The sequence below is a fragment of the Schistocerca piceifrons genome, chromosome 7 (genome assembly GCF_021461385.2).
Source record: "Schistocerca piceifrons isolate TAMUIC-IGC-003096 chromosome 7, iqSchPice1.1, whole genome shotgun sequence".
Classification (NCBI taxonomy): Eukaryota; Metazoa; Arthropoda; class Insecta; order Orthoptera; family Acrididae; genus Schistocerca; species Schistocerca piceifrons.
This window is the reverse complement of record NC_060144.1, coordinates 320,998,410-321,019,271: the sequence shown is the minus strand read 5'-3', so window position 1 is coordinate 321,019,271 and position 20,862 is coordinate 320,998,410. Positions and strand designations below refer to the sequence as shown.

Below are 20,862 nucleotides of genomic sequence, written 5' to 3'. Positions count from 1 at the left end.
GGCCGCCACCAATTCTTGGCCGGCCGCGGTGGTCTAGCGGTTCTAGGCGCGCAGTCCTGAACCGCGCGACTGCTACGGTCGCAGGTTCGAATCCTACCTCGGGCATGGATGTGTGTGATGTCCTTAGGTTAGTTAGGTTTAAGTAGTTCTAAGTTCTAGGGGACTGATGCCCACAGTAGTTAAGTCCCATAGTGCTCAGGGCCATTTTTTTGAACCAATTATTGTCCTGTTTCAATGTCTTCACCTCAAAGTAGCACTTGCATTCTACGTCCTCAAATATTTGTTGGGTGTATTCCAATACCTGTCTTCCTCCATATTTTTTACCCTTAACAGCTCCCACTGGTAGCTTGAAAGTTATTCCATGTGTCTTAAATGTCCTGACCCTTCTTCTTGTCAGTGCTTTCCATACGTTCTTCTTTGCGCCAGTTCTGCTGAGAACCTCCTTATTCCTTATCTTATCAGTCCACTTAATTGTCAGCCTTCTTCTGTGCTACCACATCTAAAAAACTTCGATGATCTTCTGTTCCGGCTTTCCCTCAGCCCTTGATTCATCATATAATGCTGTGCTCCACTTGAAGATTCTCAGAATTTTTTCCTCAAAATAAAGCCAATGGCTGATACCCACAGACTTCACTTGGCCAGGAATGCCCTTTTGGTGTGTGCCTTTCTGCTCCTTGTGTCCTTGTTTTGTCCATCATGCGTTATTTTGCTTCCAAAGTAGCAGAATTCCTACGTCATCAGTTTTGATGCTAAATTTCTCGTTAATCTTGTTTCTTCTACTTCTCATTACTTTCATGTCCACCCGTCGTAGATGAGTGGTCAGCGCAACAGAATGTCATACCTAACGGCCCGGGTTCGATTCCTGGCTTGGTCGGAGATTTTCTCCGCTCAGGGACTGGGTGTTGTGTTGTCCTTATCATCATCATTTCATCCCCATCGACACGCAAGTCGACGAAGTGGCGTCAACACGAAAGACTTGCACCCGGCGAACGGTCTACCCCACGGGAAGCCCTAGTCACACGATATTTCCAATACTTTCATCTTTCACCGGCTTATTCTCAGTCTATATCCTGTACTCATTAGACTGTTCATTCCACTCAACAGAACTTGTAGTTCGTCTCCGCCTTCACTGAAGATAATAATCTAATAACTGATAATAATCTAATAACTGATATCCTTCGACCCAGAATTAGAATCCCGCTCTTGAAGCTTTTATTTCCGTGTTCCCGTCTTCGAAGTACAAATTGAACAGAGTGTGTGAAAGACGGCATCCCGATTTCACACCCTTTTTAATCGGAACCCTTCGATCAACTTTCTGAATAATTTACTTCACTGTTTAATCTGCATGTAGTAATTTGAAACAAATCAGCTAAAAAATTAGAAGTAAATCGGTCAAGTACTTTTCGAGATGTTGAGTAGCAATGCTACCCTTTTATATATAAATTTATACAGTATATCGTGTATATTTCAAATATATATATATATATATATATATATATATATATATATATATATATATATATATATACGTCCGCCTAAATGTTGATTAGGAGCTCAAATTTAGATTTGAAGTATATCTGCTATGTCGCCAGTCACACAGATTTTCCACACCGACCGCCAGCGTGAGTAGTCGTTCTGTTGCCACTTCCCCCAATGGTCTTAGAAATTCCGATGGAATGTTCTCTATCCCTTCTGCCGTATTTGATCTTCCAACGTTCTGTTCAATTCTAATAGTGCATCCCCTGTCTCATTCCTATCGACCCCAATCATATCAGCAGAGAATTCCTCGTCCTTATAGAAGCCTTCAGTTTCATCCTTCCATCTATCTGCTCCCTCCTCTTCGTTGAACACCGAAATTCTCATTGGATTCTTAATGTTGCCGCTCTTCCATTTACTTTCACAGAGAGCTGAATTGACTTTTCTTTATGCTAAATCAGTCCTTCCGACAATCATTTGGTTTTTCGATTTTTCAGATTTTAGCTTCAGCCCTTTCGGCCTGGCTTCCATGTATTTCCTATTATATTGTTCCTAACTGATTTATGTTGCTGTATTCCTCTCTTCCCCTGAGCATTTTTGTACTTCTCTTTTTAGTCGACCAATTAAAGCATGTCTTTTGTTCCCCAAGGTTCTTGTGAGGTACCTTCCTTGTACCTATGTTTGCCTCTTCAACATTTGTGATTGTTTCTTTACAGACTCCCGCTCCTCTTCAACAAGTGTCTACCGTGGTATTCCTTATCACAGTATCCAAATCTTTAGCGGGCTTGAAGAGCATCTAATCATTCTTCACAAGGGAAACTCCCTCAGACTTAGTTGTAAGATGGTCCAGAGGATAGCCTGTCAAAAGCTGAACACCGATCAATCATGAAAATAGCAAGAAGGTGTACTGAACTGTGAAAAAAGAAGTAAAATAGAAACAGTGAACGGTCCAAACACAAGATGTGTAACATCGAGCGAATTCGCAGAGCCACGGCGTCGTGGTTTTGCTGTCACGGTACTGGTTTGTGAAGGGGCAGATCCGTGATCAAATCTTCCTCGTACCCCATATTTTTTTATCACAAAATTATGAATTGTGTACCCGGTCATCGGCGTGTCTGTTCGCTATATTGCGCTGTACTGAAATCTGTGTCTGCGTCGTGGTGTATCGTCACTTTGCAACAGCGATGTATAACGAAGGGACCTCCAGGCGTACGCACCTTCTATTTATTCTACACAAGCACCACACGTTTTGACTCCTGCATTCCCTTTTGGAATTTTTGACTGTTGAATTCCTTTGTTGTAACATAGTTGACACGCTCTTATTTGTTGTGTTCATTTCAGTGAGAGGTCTACGCGGCATCTCGCCTGCTCTCACTATTCATCACATTTGCTTGCGACGGTAATATATCCTTACCACTTAAGTCATATTCTGTAACCAATGTAAACCAAGATTACAGAAGCAGAATAGACACGTCAATGACCGGACGAAAACTTCATAATTTTACGAAAAAAATAGTGGCACGAGGAAAATTTGAACATCGATTTTCTGGTTTGTCGGCCAACACCGTGACCACACAACCACGACGCCGTCAATCTTGTAGTTTCTCGATGTTGCACGTTTTAAGCTTGGACCGTTAATTCTGTATTTTGCTTCTTTTTTCATAGTTCAGTACACCTTCTGTTTTCATGCTTGATACGTGTTCAGCTTTTGACAGGATTTCCACTGGGCCATTTAACCACTAAATGTATTTGCTAATGTTGTTGTAATGCTAGAAGTGCTCAAAATACTGCTAGTGTCTTACGACTAACTAGAGAGCCAAACATAAGCGTGAAATAATGAGCAGTGAATGTCAGCAGGAAGACTGCTAACAATATTGAGGACTGACCGTTCTCGACACAACAATAAAATGGTCCATATCTCAACAAGTATTTTCTTTCGGAACATACATATTATACTACGTGTTTTGTAATTTTGATCAATAGTTGCCTCTGTGGGGATACGGGTCAGCTTTTTTAAAACACGTTGCATACATGATAACCATTTCTGCAGGGACCAACTTCTGAATTTGCTTTCACTTGCAATTTCTAGAAAGAAAAATTCATAAGATCATGGCGTTGTTTCTCCACTAAACAAATGAGACTTGGACGATAAAAAGAAGCAGTCACACTTCATCGTGAAAGTTGATGGAACAAAAAATACCACTCAGTCTGTTTTTTACAGACGAAACACAAACATGGAATTTCAACACTTTTATGAAAACATTTGAGATAAATGTCTTAAAAAGTAACGTACTGAAAATTAACTGTAACAAGAGAAATAATACTAGGTCTAGAACTTTGCTTCCACCGTTTTTTCAAGAAGTTCTGGGCTTTATTGTGAAAAACGTACAAAAAATTATGATTCATAGTATTGCCCATCGGTGGCCGCTACATTCTCCCATCTTTCGGATAGCATACGAATCCCGTGGTGGAAGAACTTGGCGTCTTTTGTGGGGATCCATGAATCGATTCAATTTTGCACTTGTTCATATGATCGGAAGTTCTGGTCAGACAGACTGTATGCCACTGATCGAAAAAGGTGGTAGTCCGAGAGAGCAACGTATGGAGAATACTACGGGAAAGGCAGGACTTCTCATTTCAAAGTTTCCATGAATATTTTGACGGGTTTTGCGACTTGGGGTCGAGCGCTGACCTGCTGCAAAATTACGTGTCTATCGCTGTGTTGTGTTTCAGTGCTGGGCTCGAACGCATGAATTGCTTTCGATAATGATGTCCTGTGACTGTCTTCGTCTGTTTCAGCAGCTACGAAAACGTTCTGTCTTCCACCGCCATGCCCGTCTTCGACATCAAAAACTGCGTTCTTAAGGCGTTGAAAACACTTCCACTAATAGTTCCCTCACCATTGGTCTTACCCAGCGTTTTAAGAGCCACAGCCGCAGATTTCTTCATGTTTCAGCAGAAAATCAAAACTTCCCGCAAATGGAGAGAAATGGGTACGTAAGTTGACGTACTTAATCGAGAATATCCTTATGATGCAATCACTAATGGACTAATATTTTTATGGCATTATGTTTACAGATGCCTAAGCTTATTTTATTACACCTATGACCAGCCACCTGAACCCCACTGCCGTCTATTGCTAAACGGAGCAAGCAAAGTTGTAGACCTAATAATGAAGATGTTATGAGTGATAAATTTTAAAAAATGGCAAAACATATCTTCTGCACAGTGTCATTGCCCATTCCAGTACTCTGTTACTGAAACAAATTTATCAAATATCTGTGAAAATCTTATGGCGTATACTCAGTTATTTTCTTCACCTACTTCACACTTTTTTAATTCACTGCGATAGCTTCAGAAGGGTAACGTAAGAGAGTTAGGAAACCTGATGTTCCGAGATTGCATCTCTAATTAATCCAGTTGCGATATTCCGCTGTAAGAGGCACGCCAATGATTTATGCGCTGATAAGGAACGGTTTACACTACAAAAAGAACAACTACATTTGACAGTTTGAGTGCGTCGTTCTGTTTGAGTATTACAAAATTTCTCGAAACTTGTCTCAGTCACTTACTCTGGAACTAGAAGGTGAATCCTTTTCTGAAGTCTTGGAGAAGATCGAGGTGACGCGTAACCTTCCTGTTTCTGTAAGGAAACTGTATTAATTACTAAAAATGATTTTCATAAAAATACTAGAATAGTTAGTGTGTGATCTTTGTATGAAAGAACGCAAATGTTCGATTGGGAATATGAAAAAAACTGGGCACTTCATTTAGCGTGGAAACATACTTACTATGTCAAGCTGGACTACTAACGACAAATCACTGCTGGAATCGCCCACATCTAAAAACTTTGAATGATAAACTGAAGGTCAGAAATGAAACTGAGACTGACATTGTGACTAAATTTCCAGAATGAGATTTTCACTCTGCAGCGGAGTGTGCGCTGATATGAAACTTCCTGGCAGATTAAAACTGTGTGCCCGACCGAGACTCGAACTCGGGACCTTTGCCTTTCGCGGGCAAGTGCTCTTGCCCGCGAAAGGCAAAGGTCCCGAGTTCGAGTCTCGGTCGGGCACACAGTTTTAATCTGCCAGGAAGTTTCATTGTGACTAAATGTTGTTTTCAAACTAAAAGCATTAAAATTTATTTTGCAGTATGCAGAACATAACGAAGAATATCACAGCATTCAGCTCTTCAAGACGCTAGTATCTCTCTCCAGAAATCCATCCGTTCCTTGAGGACGTCCTGAATTGTTGCAAACTCCAGTTGCATGTCCAGATAGTTGGAAGCATTCACCGTCAACGTTTCCCACACCACTAAACTTCCGGATGGCGCCGGATCACTGGAATACGATAAACAGCCGTGTGATAAATTGTACACACCTGTAGGAGGCAAAACGTACAATGACGCTGCTCTCCTTGAACTTCGACATATGCACTGAACTTTTTCGTGTGCCGAAACGGAAACGAAATTTTTTAAGTTACGGCATAATGCAATGATTAACAATATCAGCCTTATCGCGAATGAGACAGAAACTGATTATCTGAGAGTACACTGGATGCTGTGGAATTATGGGAAGACAAGTCGCATCGTGGAGTCATGTTCTTGCCACAAACAGCAATTGAAGGCCAATATCAGCTGCACAGAGTAAGAATCGCTAGGTGTTTAATAGCTTGCCCTTCTGGTGTTCGTGGCAACAATTTTTGACCATAGGTTTAACGTTCAGTGGATTCAGGCAAGGATAACCAAGATTCTTTGACCGTTAGTTTTTGTTGTGGTCTATGGTGACCAGAATGCGATACCATCAAATCACGATGAACTCTTACGAATGCACTGAAATATTGTTGTCATTGAGAACTGTACGCAGAAGACTTCTGGAAGGTGGCATGCAATTGAGCCGATGTAACGCATTCTTCCTGTCACAGAAGAAAGATTTTTCAAACGGCTCTTAACACGTGCACTGCACTAAGGTCGATGACAAGCGTTCTCCTGTTGGGTGAGTGTGTTCCATTAACAAAGCTAGCATGTTTTTATCTAGCGAGAAATTTGTCAAACATTTGTGAAAAGAATGTGTCGTCGAGGCAGTGAACGTATGTTGCTGATTTGGTTCATGCCGAAGATGTAGAAGATGGCATCCTTGTACAAAGACAGTCATCACGGAAACACTTGAGGTCAATGAAGAAAATATTTTATTTCCAGGAAACTAGTCATGGTTTAGCAGTGTAGCAAGTATAAGGAAGGTTTCTAGGGGGAAAATACATGGTTCCTTTAGTTTCAGAATCTGTGATATACACATGCGTCTATTACACATTTTCCAGCGGTCATCTAGTGAAAAATAGAGAGTCTATTACAGTGTTAAGCGCACTGTCCAAATGAAATCGTAACATAAACGTGGTCAGTTTATTGTACAGACTTCTGCACTTGGTGGATGCTGGATTATGTGTAATACAATAGTAGAACGTATATAGAACAGTCTTTGACGCCAAAGAACCTTCCTTAAAGGCGATGTAGTATTAAGCCATGAATTGCAGATTTCTACTTTCCCGACATTAGTTATCTGTAAATACGTACTCAGTACAGTAGCACTTGGTGGTTCCACTATGCCGTTCTTTAATCAGACTCAATCTGTGCAAAACTGTCTACAGAAAACGTTTCTGTAAGTAGATCACATTTCGACAACACAGCGTTCGTCTAACAGGTGAATATATTCAACAACAAACACTTCAGCGCTAGAAATGATCAGCATGATCCCCGACATTAATACCAAAGGGCACGTTTGGAATGATCCTATGAGACATGTTGCCACTCACAGTCGTTTTTTAAACGCCTTTGCCGGAAAGCAGTTCTGTATGCCGTTACTGATTCACATCTTACGGAAGTTGTTGGTATCTTCATTGCTGTGTTGGTACTCCCGTTAATTACACGCCATATCAGAGTTATTTCTGCTGTAGTAGACTGCCACCCTATTTTTATACCTTTCAAAGCTTTTATGTATGAACACATGGTTTTTGATTCAACCGGGTTTTGATATTGTACTCATAATGTGTCTTGACATAGTCCATCCTCACCACAATTGATAAATAAATCTTAGATTTATCATTTTTATTCTGAGTTTTTCCCTGTTTCGTACAAAGCTGTATCGGGACCACATTGTTTGAAAGAAATCAGCGAATACAGTCTCACTATTTTCTGTTGTTTCTTTTTTGCAAACTGACACTGTTTTTTCTCGCATACTCGCGAGTGTATTTACTGAACGTATCTGGAGTTCCTATGATCAAATCATTTATCAAAGTATACTTGTAGGTTTCACTGAACCACAAAACTCTTAAGCGTTCACATTTCATTTATGAAGCAACTGATAGTGACCACCGGCTGAAGTAAGCTAATAATGTGGAATAAAACATTGGTAAAAGGAGTCATTGATTTTTAACGTTTTGAGTAGTCCAACGTGGTGAAACGGCTATAACCATAAAAAAATGCAACGCTCCATTGCTTGTAGAGCAACCTTCAGTTAGATGTCGTTGTCTGATTGCCAAATAACAATGGTTGTAATACATCCAGATTGTGCTTTCCATTTTTCAGATACAGTAGATCAGAGTATTAGTTATGAAAATATAGATTAATCTACCCTGTATACTCCAGACCATATTAACTCTGTCGATAATTTCTTTCTGCATCGATCGAGTCGTTGACTTCAGGTGCTCCAATTAAAAAACATACTGCAACCGCTGTACAACTTCATTGTTCATCTGAAGTATTTTCTTTTCCATGTGTTGGTCATAGATAAAGTTAGTATTACTGAAATTGATTTTTAGGTCAACACTCAAAGCTGCACTTCTAGGGTTCTACATTGGTTGTTGAATTTTATTTGCACGAAAAGCAAACAGCACAATGTCATCACCTAAACAAAGGTGGTGTACGTGTGTTTCATTAACATAGTTTAATGATATGGATCACCAAATTCTGTTATTCCCTAACCTGGTTCCTCATCTCTTTCTGAATTTTCCACTTCGCTGATGATATTAAATGGAGGCGGTTTACTGACGCATACATTCTTCAGTGTACAAATGTAACCTGAATTAGTCTCTTGTTTCTCAAGGGCATCGTCCTTTATGGAGAGATGGTTGATGGGTACAAAAGTTTTTGCCTTGCGAAGTAGCATAATTTTAAAAAAATTCCCAGTTTTCTAGAACTGTATTTAGTAAGGAATTCAGCAAGTTCTTCCTGTATTATTTCACCTTCCGCATTTCTATTTCAACACCAACATCTCATTATCACATCGTTATTTTCGTTATTGCCCTTGTTTCAGATTCATCTCTTAAACACGAAGTTGTTAGCTAGTCATCTCCCATCTTAAGCAACGGAATGAGACGTTTAGCCAGCATTAGTTTCTGCTTGTTTTCTCCATACCCTCCATACCATTTCACTATTTTTTTTTTAATTCCCTCTGTGATTTGCAGGAAAGTCTCGCCTCTTTCATTGCTGTCTTGTTCCACTTGAGATTTTCGTTTCTTTAAATTTCTTCATATCTGAAGTATCAATCTTGTTTTCATAAGAATCTTTGTTCAAATGTTCAAATGTGCGTGAAATCTTATGGGACTTAACAGCTAAGGTCATCAGTCCCTAAGCTTACACACTACTTAAACTAAATTATCCTAAGGACAAACACATACACCCATGCCCGAGGGAGGACTCGAACCTCCGCCGGGACCAGCCGCACAGTCCATGACTGCAGCGCTTCAGACCGCTCGGCTAATCCCGCGGAGCGAATCTTTGTTAAGTAATGTCCTCTTTCAGCAATGTATATCTACATTTACTTTAACGCTTCATGTAATAAAACTCGCTTTTTATATAAATTATCATAGTATACATATCTAATTTGGTGTTTGATGAGCGATTATTACCACATTTTGTATTTATTTTTGCTCCAGTTCTCGTGTGGCTAACATCGTTTAGAACTGTAAAATGGTTTAGGGTCATCACATACAGTACAATTTCTTTATTGTTTCCTAAAATATAGTCAGTTTTATTTTAATTTCATTTGATTCTTATCATGGCCATTTACCACGTGTTTCCTCGTGGAAGAATGCGTTAACGGGAAATATGCAAATTTTTTTAATACATTATCGTCATTTGTAACATATCCAAAGTTCCCCATTGAAAATCCCTTATTTTTGTCTTAATTTCTCATTAAAATCGCATTTTTATTCGTAATGTGATTTACTGTTCTGTCTTCTACATCCTGATAGGAAAATCGTGTATTGCAGCAGTAATCAACGAAACCATCTGTATATGTTCAACATCTGCTGCGAGGGAATGATGTGCAACTTAAACGATGTTATCTTGCAGCAAACCCGGTAAGTATATTTGCAGAATGCGAACATCTCGATAAAAGACTTGAATGATTTCCATAACATCTCTGTTGTTTACTTTTAAAACGTATCGCGTTATTCTTTCCGACTTTTTTTAAGGTTTGTGTTGTTAATCTAGCCTGCACCGTATTTTCCTGCCTGCTGTGTGCCTCCGTAACTAAACATAAGTTCTAATTTTAATATCTTTGGTCTCTATTTTTAGTAGGATTTTTGATTATTCCACTACATACCATAGCCATTCGATTTTTATTATTCATCTTCCAACTCTGTTAACACATCTCCTCCCCGTAGAGGCCGTAACAATTTCGTATTACGTCTGTTAACACATCTTGGATCTAGCTGTCATGCATATTATTGTTCGTAAATGAAATGTGATTGTAACACTGTTATTTCTAAGGTATATGTTATTTTAGTGTTGGCTGCAGACATAACGGATTGTGCACCGCGGCCTGAATTCCTTTATCCACTGCTATCAATAGCCTGTCACCCAGGCTGAAATGACGATGACCCAGGAACTTGCACACGTTATCAGGGCCTCCGATGACCTAACCTAAACTACACCAGCCTGCCAGGGGCGCAGTGTTTGCACAGACTCATCCTAGACGTCGGCAGAACTGTGCTCACTGCAGTTTCAACCCAGACCTGAGTACTTCTAAATTACAGAGACCTTGATCGCAATGCCGAGTTCGCAAGGCAACCAGTTTTTATGTCATTCAAAAAATGGTTCAAAGGACTCTGAGCACTATGGGACTTAAACATCTGTGGTCATCAGTCCCCTAGAACTTAGAACTACTTAAACCTAACTAACCTAAGGACATCACACACATCCATGCCCGAGGCAGGATTCGAACCTGCGACCGTAGCAGTCGCGCGGTTCTGGATTGAGCGCCTTAACCGATAGACCACCGCGGCCGGCTTTATGTCATTAATGATATATTTGGATCAGATATGAACATTTATCTATTGCTTGATAAAGAATGAACTCTTCTTCTTTTTCTTGCCCTTTTCCTGAATCTGCCTTGGATCGGCGTGTTTACTAACGGATTTGTTTGGTATTGCTCATTTAAGGGGTAGCCGGATGTCCTCCCTTTGCCGCGCCATTACCCTCCGCCCCCCCCCCCCCCCCTCCACACACACGCACACGGGACAGAATGTATATTTCAAACTGTCTGCGCGTAGTGTTATTTACGTGAAAGTGTGTGAAAGTTTTCTAAATGTGTGCAAATCGTGTAACTGGGACAAGACCAGCCTGGTATTCACTTGGTAGAATGTAGGAAACTACGTACAAAATACGTCCAGGATGGCCGGCACACCGAATCTCGTCCTTAATCTGATGGCTGCATATTCGATTCGGCACTGGCCCAAATCACCGTCCCCGAAGAGGCACTTTAACACGCATGGCTCTGTAGTGAATGAATACTACTCGAATCTAGAATTTGGTTCTTAAGATGACTCAGAACAGTTTGTTACCAGGCATGTTGTGTAGTATGTGGCGCTATCGGTAGCCGAGGTCGCTAACGTATATTAGTGTTGCATCTTGCTATTCAGTGGTGAGGGATTCGAATCAATTGAATTTATTGCCACAAATTTTAGACGTGATATCTGGAAACTTTAAACAGCTCATACATATTTAATTATCATTGTGATATATAATCTTTTACATTATGTGTACAGTAATAAGTTATGTTAACGGCAATCATTGGGAATATTAACGTACAAATAAAACAGAATGTTGCAGCTAAGAATCAATTAAAAAAACATAAAATAAAAGGAATTAATTCAAGTTCCCAATGCATAACTTGCTGGTAGCCTCTGAATAACTGGAGGTTTGCTGACAAATTACAATTTTATGTACTTCGAAACCTATTGTTGGTGTGTGTGTGTATTCTAAAGTTTCTCTCATTTAAATTTATATGTGCCAGTTATTATAATGGAGGAAACGCTTATTGTAATCTGTTGACGTTATTTTGATATTCAGACCGTTCACTTCATGTTATAGACTGACAGTTAGGCAGTTACCTTTTAGATATTCGATGTGCAAGAATATTAATCGTAGTCCTCAAGTTTCGGTCACTTACATTTGTTTGCTGACTGTAGTCTAATAGCCTGCAATCTCTCTCTTCCTGGAAAAGAGGGCATCTGAAAACGATGTGATCAGCGGACCTTCCTGTCCACATTATCAGATCGGTGTGTTACTACATCCTACTCGATACAAATGTTTGAGATATGGACCGTGACCTGTTAATAGGTGCACCGTTCCTCGAATGGGAGCAATGTCGCGCAGCTATGAGCTGTTCCTGATGACTGGAAATTTGATGTTAACCCGCCTTGTAGTGCTTCTAGTGTTCCAGTCAGACTGCGATTCATCTAACTTGCAGGCTCATAAATGTCGTTTATCAATAATATGAGTGATGTGACCTCGTACGTACGATCACATTGTCCACGCCCCAACCAATACAGCGCTGCCCTGTATCGTACAACGATATCCATCGAACATACCCCGAAAATCACCAGTAAGTCCTCGATCAGTATAGTGCACAAGACACTGGTGAACCTCAGGAGTCCGCAGCTCGTGGTCGTGCGGTAGCGTTCTCGCTTCCCGCGCCCAGGTTTCCGGGTTCGATTCCCGGCGGGGTCAGGGATTTTCTCTGCCTCGTGATGACTGGGTGTTGTGTGATGTCCTTACGTTAGTTAGTTTTAAGTAGTCCTAAGTTCTAGGGGACTGATGACCATAGATGTTAAGTCCCATAGTGCTCAGAGCCATTTGAACCTCAGGAGTACGGTCCACTGAACTGGTCGCAGTATTGTTTTGTGGCTGCCTTGTCGAAGACGATTCGTGCAGAAGCAGGCAACGAAGCCCGCAACGACATGGAAGATAGCTTCGCAATATGACCACACCACATGAGACGGTAATTTATAGTCAGCAGTGCGAGCACGGGCTGTTGTATGCATAATTTTAGCCGCTTTCAGAGTAATAGATTTTACATTTCCTAGAAAGTCTCTATTATTGTGTAGAAGAATACGTAAATGTCTACAAACAGTGCTGCATTTTACAGGGATTCCTTCAAGCCTCTCTTTGGCAAGAGAAAGTTTTCTCTTCAGAAGGATGTGTGCGGGTTTTATGAACATCAATAGTCAGTTGGTTGCCCTTGCAGCAATGCTGCATCTGAGAGAGCACATCATTCGCCTTTGCTTCAAGTCTCGCCCTGGAGTCTGCAAACACAACTACTAGAATGTCATCTGCACGTGCAACAGCACGTTCAGTAGCGTCTGCTCGTCTAACAGATTTGGGGAAGTTGGTCCAAAGTGTTGTGAACAGGTCTGCCACCTTCCCATCGTTGGAATTGGGGTCCGTGTCTTGTTCCGATGAGTTGCTTCCAAACAGATACTGTTTGCCCTGCATGCATCATACCTGAAAAACATTTGAACAACAAATACTAAGATCACAAAACAACGGACCACTTACGGGGCCATGAGGACAGCCATTGGAAATCTTTTTGATAATATTGCTCTGCCCCGCAAGCCACTGGATGCGACGTCCGCTACAATAATCTACAAAGATCTTTTATAGACGTTAGAGTCACGCGGGAAGGGATTCCCATCGCCATTTTCTGCCGATTGGGGTGAAAAGGTTATGGCGTACGTTTCTTCATCATCAAATTTCGCATCGATGTCCTGGGTGACGTTCCAAAACTGATATCAACAGAGGCCACCAAAGATTTCAGTTGAATAAAAGTTGTTAGTAAAAGCATTTGTTCAAAATTTGGGTGCTGGACTGTCTTCTTAACTATCTGATCATTTCACAACTTACTACAATAAACGTTTCATTTCCAGTGACTAAGCGTTCTTATTCATGATTATTATACGGTGATTGGTATACAATTAATGGTATGTTCTGGTAACAAACTCTTCAAGTTAGTATTGATTTAGGAATCTATTGCTTGACAAAATTAAATAAGTATTGTCACGCCTTACCCGTATTTGGGGAAATTGGTCCAAGTGTTGTTAACAGGTATGCCACCTTCCCATCGTTGGAATTGGGGTTCGTGTCTGGTCCCGAAGAGTTGCTCGCAAACAGATACTGAGTTTCCCCTGCATGCATCATACCTGCAAAACATTTGAACAACACACACAGGTGGGAATATAATAGCGCAATCTTCCGCGGCCAGAGTCAGTTGACATAAAAGTTTTCTGGTGTGCCGGTAGGGAGTGTGGGCATGAAGGTGTGGATCTTGCTGGTGGTTTTACTGTACAAATATAAATTCTTCATTTACTAATAAAAACGCAATCTCAACATTACACTTCATTCTAAGAGAAGTTTCACCACTGCGGCCACAATACAATTTAATCTCCAGGTATATTTCATCACCTCTGGCAATAAGAAACAAATCTTTTGTCTTACAACTCGTTGTAAAACATGTTTTGGTGTAATATTTCATGCACATAAAAAAACCAACACTCAACCATATATATACTACTAGCTGACAAACCCCATGTTGCCCAAGTATTCATTTTACAATTTACTACTCGAAACGAAAGCAAAAAAGAGCTGTGTTTGTAGTGTTCATTTTAAATCCATTTTGTGTTATATGTAAGATTTTCATTGCGTTTAAAATGAAAGTTTTGGAAGAAAACGATATCTATATACACTCACAGAAAGACCCGGATAAAATATTAAACGAACAAACGTACCTAAAACATAAAAGTTTTCTAGATAACTTAATTGAAATCGTACAACTCGATTCGGATTGGTCGTAATAAAAGGAAAACACAGATATATACACGCTACAAAAACATAACAATGATTATAATACCACGCCATAGATAATTACAAATGAATAAACAAACTGTAAACGTACAGCATCGCTGGAGTAATTATAAACCACACTAGTATATACAAACGGTAAAAGACGTAGCTTACACCTCCTAACAACAGCAATTAACAGCTTACATCTCCGAACAACAGCAGTTAACAGAGATTAAGACAGATATTTAAAAACTTGTCTGCAGTTGGAAACGACTTGCGCAACAGTAAGATTATAAGACAGTGACAGCACCACAATGAAATATGGAAGTAAGTACTAGCACACAGTAAAACAAAATTGTTGTTAGTTGTAACGTTACAAATTTTAACGAAGAGTATTTGGTTGCAGATAACCCGAAGATGGCTATAAAGCCGAAATAGGCCTATTGCTATTGTAACAAGTCTAGCAAAAATTGTAGCAGCATTCTGGTACGATACTGTCTTTTATTTTATTTATATTGAATTGTTTCGGCGTCATATGCGTTGCTTCGGAGGTTTTAAACGGTTCTCTGCTATATTGATTTATGAAATTCGGAGAAACAGAACTGACAACTATGTGCTGAGTAATACGCCACACTGAAAAGGAAATGCTATAGATTTAGTTAACTAACAGTATTAGCCAATAATTAAAGTTATTCTGGTTTAGGATTATTGTCATGTGTGGAAAAATTAAGACTGCACGCAAGGAAGTACACCTTGAAATAAAAGTTTTATTAGAACTACGGAATTTTTGGTATTTCTTTGGATGTCACTAATCCACACTTAATGTAATCATTACGCTTGTCACGAACATAATCTATTTACTTGCAACAGTAACGTCTCAAGACAAACACATACCATAATCCGTAGAGCCAGCTCCATTGTACCCTAAGAAATAGAAGTGAACAAGTAGGCTGTTGGAGTTGCTACGGTCCTAGCAAAGGAGTCCGCTGATTGTATGAAGTACAAGTCTGAAAAGAACTGCAGATAAACAATTACTTTATAGAAACATTTGGGAGACAACAGACAGTTGCATCAACACATACAAAGTAGCACTTGAGACGTCTGTCTTGATCATGTTTCTCAACAGGCGTACAAAATTTTTGGCATTTGAACCATCTTACGATAGCACTACAGGGGGAACACCGCTTATTCGGAGTCCTACTGAATTATCATAAGGGAGAACGAGCGCCTCGAATCTCCATCCGGTCATTCATGCTTAGGTTTTCTGTGGTTTTCCAAAATGGTTAAAAATGAACACCGGGATGGTTCCTTTGAAAAGGACGCGGTCGATTTCCTCACAGGTCTACGCAGAATGCTTCCTTACACCTCTGATGACGTTGTCATTGACGGACCGCTAAAGACTTCTTTTCGTCTATTCCAAGGAAACGGTTGCAGCAACCCCAGATGAATGTAATGGGGAGCTTCCAGAATCACACTCGCTAGGAAAGCGGTGGACAGCTTGCACTGACGTAAACATGAAAGACGAAAAATAAGCGCATTTTCGGATTACATAACAAAGTCTAGCCCTATTCAGTGCTAGAAATTTGGTCCTAATCTTTATAGCAGGGTTTCATTACTAAGAACAGAAAGTATAATACTTTGACATCTGTGGTACCTCTCCCTATTTTTTCTTGGCAAATATGAGTCGAGATAGATTTTGTTGTCATCCTTTGACACCTGAGCTCGCTGAGAATATTGTCGTTCTTCAGCTGCCTTCGTTTTCCGGTTCCTAGATTTATGTGTCAGCGTTATTAATAAAACCTTTTATAATTGTTAATTCAAGCTCTTCCACTGAGTTAAATTTTATTACAGTAAATTTTATTACAGTAAAAGAAGTGAACATCATTGCGTACTACGAATGGTACTCCCGGCATGCCATTGTATCTTACTATTCTGTTCTGACGAAAAGAGTTTTCGTGTTAGCCATATCGCATTTTTTTGCAGCAAGTGTTTGTTTCTCTGTTTGTTAGGCATCTATTGCAGTATACATTTACCACTATCGTTTGCAACATATATCCCACGACCACACGCTATCTCACTAACATACAGGCACAGAAACACCTACCATACTTTTTAATTATGTTCTTTTATGTGAAGGTAATTTTTTTTGAATGAATTAGTAACCCACAGCATTATCTCGACACCCTCTGCCGTCATTATATTTTATAGTAGCAAACGCAGCCATGGCCTATCGAGGACATAGCAATTATTGTAAATAGTATTCAGATAAAAAAGCCACTGGTGTTTGCTTGTGGTAGCGAGTGGTACTTTTAATACCGCTGCGTCCGGGGTACTCTGACGGTGCTCACGTTTGAGAAGCGAAATGTTATAGTAAAGAAAATAGTTTACGATCTTTAGCTGTTTTATCTGCGTATTAGTTACAGAGTAGTTTGAACATCCTGACTTCGGTAGTAGATAAAATCAAATCCTTACAAGAGAAAAGGCAATGAGAGTTGGAACACTTCTGTAGAATCTGTTCAGGTAGAGGAAGTAGTAAAGCAGCAACAACAAAAATATAGGAAACATAAACTCTTCGTAACATGTTATTATGGCAAAGCCCTGGTAATTAGATAACTATACTTACAGGCCTTTGCGTAATTTTATTATTTCATGACTTGTTAACAGCACTGTTTTACTGCTCTCACTATCGTATTTTCAACACATTCTGATGTTTAGGAGAAGAATGCAATGATTTGTTTTATTTTCTGTTGAGTTCAGCGGCCTCGTCCTTTTTCATGACAGGGTCTTGATTTCTTTATTTTCCCCCCGCCCTTCTACAACGAGAAGTAGCCACACAGACCTTCCGATTTAAACTCCTTTCTTCGCAGTTTAAGCTCCAGAGATGTCCGCTAAAATAACGTGTAGTGAATCATGAGCCTTCCCCGTCTTGCTGTTTTTCCAGTAAAAAAACATGCCGGGAATAGAGAGCTTTCCTGGTTTTCTGTTTTACTCCATTGGCTAGCCTAGGGGCGCCATACCTTTCCCTTGAGATAAAACCGAGGCCGCTTCCACAACGGACGAGCGGAAGCTGGTCTCTTGGATGGGTACTCTCATCCTACAGACTCCGTCATGCGAGTATCGTTGTTCGCTTGGACTGTGTTGTGTGAGTTAGGGTGTTGTTAGATTTGAAAGTGTCAGCACTTTCAATTTCAGTTGCTGATCAATAATATTCCCGCTGAGTACCAACAGATTCGTATGCAAAATAAGATATCGTGTTCATGTTTTGTTGTTCGTCCTATCTGTCAATAACTTTCGCGTTTCGCGTCTTGCCTCAGTTAGCTAGTGCTGTTAGTTTAGCGGAGCGATAATTGAACGAGATTCTTAAGGGCAGCGAAATTATGGTAGTGGAGTGGACTTTGAATCTGTTATGGACGACCGCCCCAAATGTGTTTCATAACCCTTGGGTTGCACTTGTTTCTTGAGTTCTAATTATTATTTCTTCTTTAGATCTCGCCTTTTTCAGGAAACTTAAACGTCAACTTTTATTGAGGGCGTGATTCTTCCAAGTGGGCACACCAAATCGACTCTGATGCTTCAGACTGACACCAACTCGGCACGACCTTTCAAGATTTTTCTGCTATACTAGAGTGGCGAATGTTTTATACTTACTCGTACATCAATAACAGCTTGCATGTCGTCCGTGGAGAAGCCTTCGTCTCCAAAGTAGAATTGCTCCAGCTGCTCCGCCTCACGAACCCGCTGTTCCTCCGTGGGCAGTGGCAGCTGGGAGCCGATCAGCATCGTGAAGTTCTCCTTCATGTCAGCGATCTTTGCTTCGGTCACTAGAACAAACAAACAGATCTGCAATAGCAAACTGATTCTGCGCACTACAAGTCCATAAAAGGTGCATCCAGCAGCTTCTACAGGACTAAGCGGCGAAGAGTTTCTGATTCCTATGGTGTGCACTTAAATGTTTCTTTAAATTCCCGAAATCAATGTCGGTTTTACACGTTAGCCCGGTGGTTCTGTTGTAAGTTTGTGGACATCCAGTCTGTACTGGCATCTGATTATTTCCGTTCATCTTTTTCCTTGTCTTTTTACTACTACATGAAGATTCATTACAGACAACGTAAACAAACACCAACAAGATAATAAATGAAAAGTGTTATGATCTGCCTTACGATGGTCATTAATGATTTTAGAACTTTCCATGCTCCACTCTCGATATCGGCAACTGAAGAAGCTGCGACGACCAGTAGCCAAATGGATCAGAGTGAAGCTTTGTTCAGGAGTGTGCAGTAATGGAACTTTATTGTGAACCGAGTACTACTGTATCTACAGTTACATACAATCTCCTGAATCCACTGTACGGTGCAGGTTGGAGGGTACTACATACCGTTACTATTCGTTTCCTTTCCTGTTCCACTCGCAATTAGAGTGAGGGAAGAACGACTGTCTATAAGCCTCCTTATGACCCATAATTTCTCTCATCTTATCTTCGTGGTCCTTAAACAAAACGTACGTTGGAGGAGGTAGAATCGATCTGCAGCCGGCCTCAAATGGAAGTACTTTATATTTCCGCAGTAGTGCCTCGAGAAAGAGCATCGTCTTCCCTCCAGGGTTTTCTATTTGCGTGTCTGAAGCATCTCTATGTTTGTTGAGTGATGATCGTGCCTACTGGTCACAAATCTTGCTTCGATAATTTTCTTTATTCCGATCTGCTGGAGATCCAAAACATTCGCTCAATACTCAAAGCTGAGTCGCACTGCGCTCTACACGCCATCTCCATTATAAATGCTGTTGTGGGGTCGGGGTTGAACCCAGGACTCCAGATGGCAGAGCTGAAGCCGGCACCCACCACGCTGTATTTCGTCAGGAGGCCGAGCAAGTTCAAGAGCGTCAAGGGGCAGTTCAAGTTGATACAGCGGTATTCAGTAGCATTTCTTTATTCAGCTAATTTACAGTATTCGATGGGTGCAGCGTAATGTTGGTGTACCACCTACAACGCTGTCCCGCGAGTCCAGCTGGCTCAGCAACTCCTGGTATGCTGATACTGCTGCTGCTGTCATCAAGGCTGTTCATCTGGAAGTCGGCTGCGCTCTCCCCGATCGCCGCCCGCCGATGCGTTGCGTCTTGCGCCGCATAGCTGCCCGCGATTCCGTAGACTGTTGCAGTTCCTGGTCCTCACCACCTTCCGCTCTGTTTGGTTTGTTCTGTCCGACCATGGGACAAAGGTGGATGTACTGGTCACCCGTGGTCCTCGGGCAGTCGCTGCTTCCAGGACAGGACCATCCCTGAGCCCGCGCCTTCCTGGACGCTGTGCCACAACTTGCTGCTAGCTGTGTTTGCTGGATGGCAACACCCACCGTCGTCTCTGGTGCTGTCTCAGCGCTGCTGCGCCTCCTGCAGAGCGTACGCCTCGCCCGGACCCCGGTATGCCAGGTGGGAAGCGAACGTGGCCCATAGACTGGAGTGGAACCGAGCCTCTCCTGGATCCACTGCAGACCTGTGTCACTCCCCTCTTTCAGGCAGACTGTGCAATCTCCAAGTTCCAAGCTGCGGTTCCGTCTCACCCCAGTGTTGCGTCCCCAGACGCAGAATATAGCCAGAACAAGTACATATAAGCAAAGTATAAGTGTATGCCGAACACTTATAACATTGCTGCCAGACTGTCCCCTATAAGCCTAGACCAGCACAGGTCCATCCCGACGCTAGACTCACCTGGCACATTCTGTCCAAAGCTGAAATTGCCCGTCTGTTTATACTGGTTTTTCCCTCGCTTCTGACGTAGTGTCAGGGAGAGACAGAAACTACGGCAGGGGTAAATTCCGACACGTCAGTCACTTACAAATCGCCCTCCTGGCTCTGGCCTAGTGCCCCGCCTCATACATCGCAATAACTTAAAGCAACGCTGGAGTTTCCTGCCTTGCTGTTGCTCCACTCGAACAAATCGTGCATGCAATACCGCTGTTGCAGCTCCATGCCCACGAGTGTCATGTTTACCTTGCCTGGCCTGCTGGCTGTCGTGTGTTACCACACTCTGCCCCAGATTTCATCGCCCAACCGGGCCTTCATTGAATGGTAAAATTTCCCTTTCCATCGACTAGGACTGACACTAGCGCAGCAATGCACTGTCCTTTCCCAAAATTCTCCGCACAAAACGAAGCCGAGCATTCTTCCCTACTACTAACATCATATGCTCATTCCACTTCACATCGCTTCGCAACGTCACGCCTAGATATTTAGTCGATATGATTGTTAAGCAGCACACTGGTAATGCTGTGCTAG

The 20,862-nt window shown here is 41.3% G+C and overlaps 1 protein-coding gene across 1 annotated transcript in view; it reads right to left on the bottom strand.

Annotated features, from left to right (window-relative positions):
• Positions 1-18,393, bottom strand: part of LOC124805659 (esterase FE4-like) — an 80,317-nt gene extending 61,924 nt beyond the window's left edge. Inside the window, exon 1 of the mRNA XM_047266227.1 lies at positions 18,244-18,393. Within this exon, the coding sequence (XP_047122183.1) occupies positions 18,244-18,393 (150 nt within the window). The remainder of the gene's footprint in view (positions 1-18,243) is intronic.
• Positions 18,394-20,862: the final 2,469 nt, after the last annotated feature.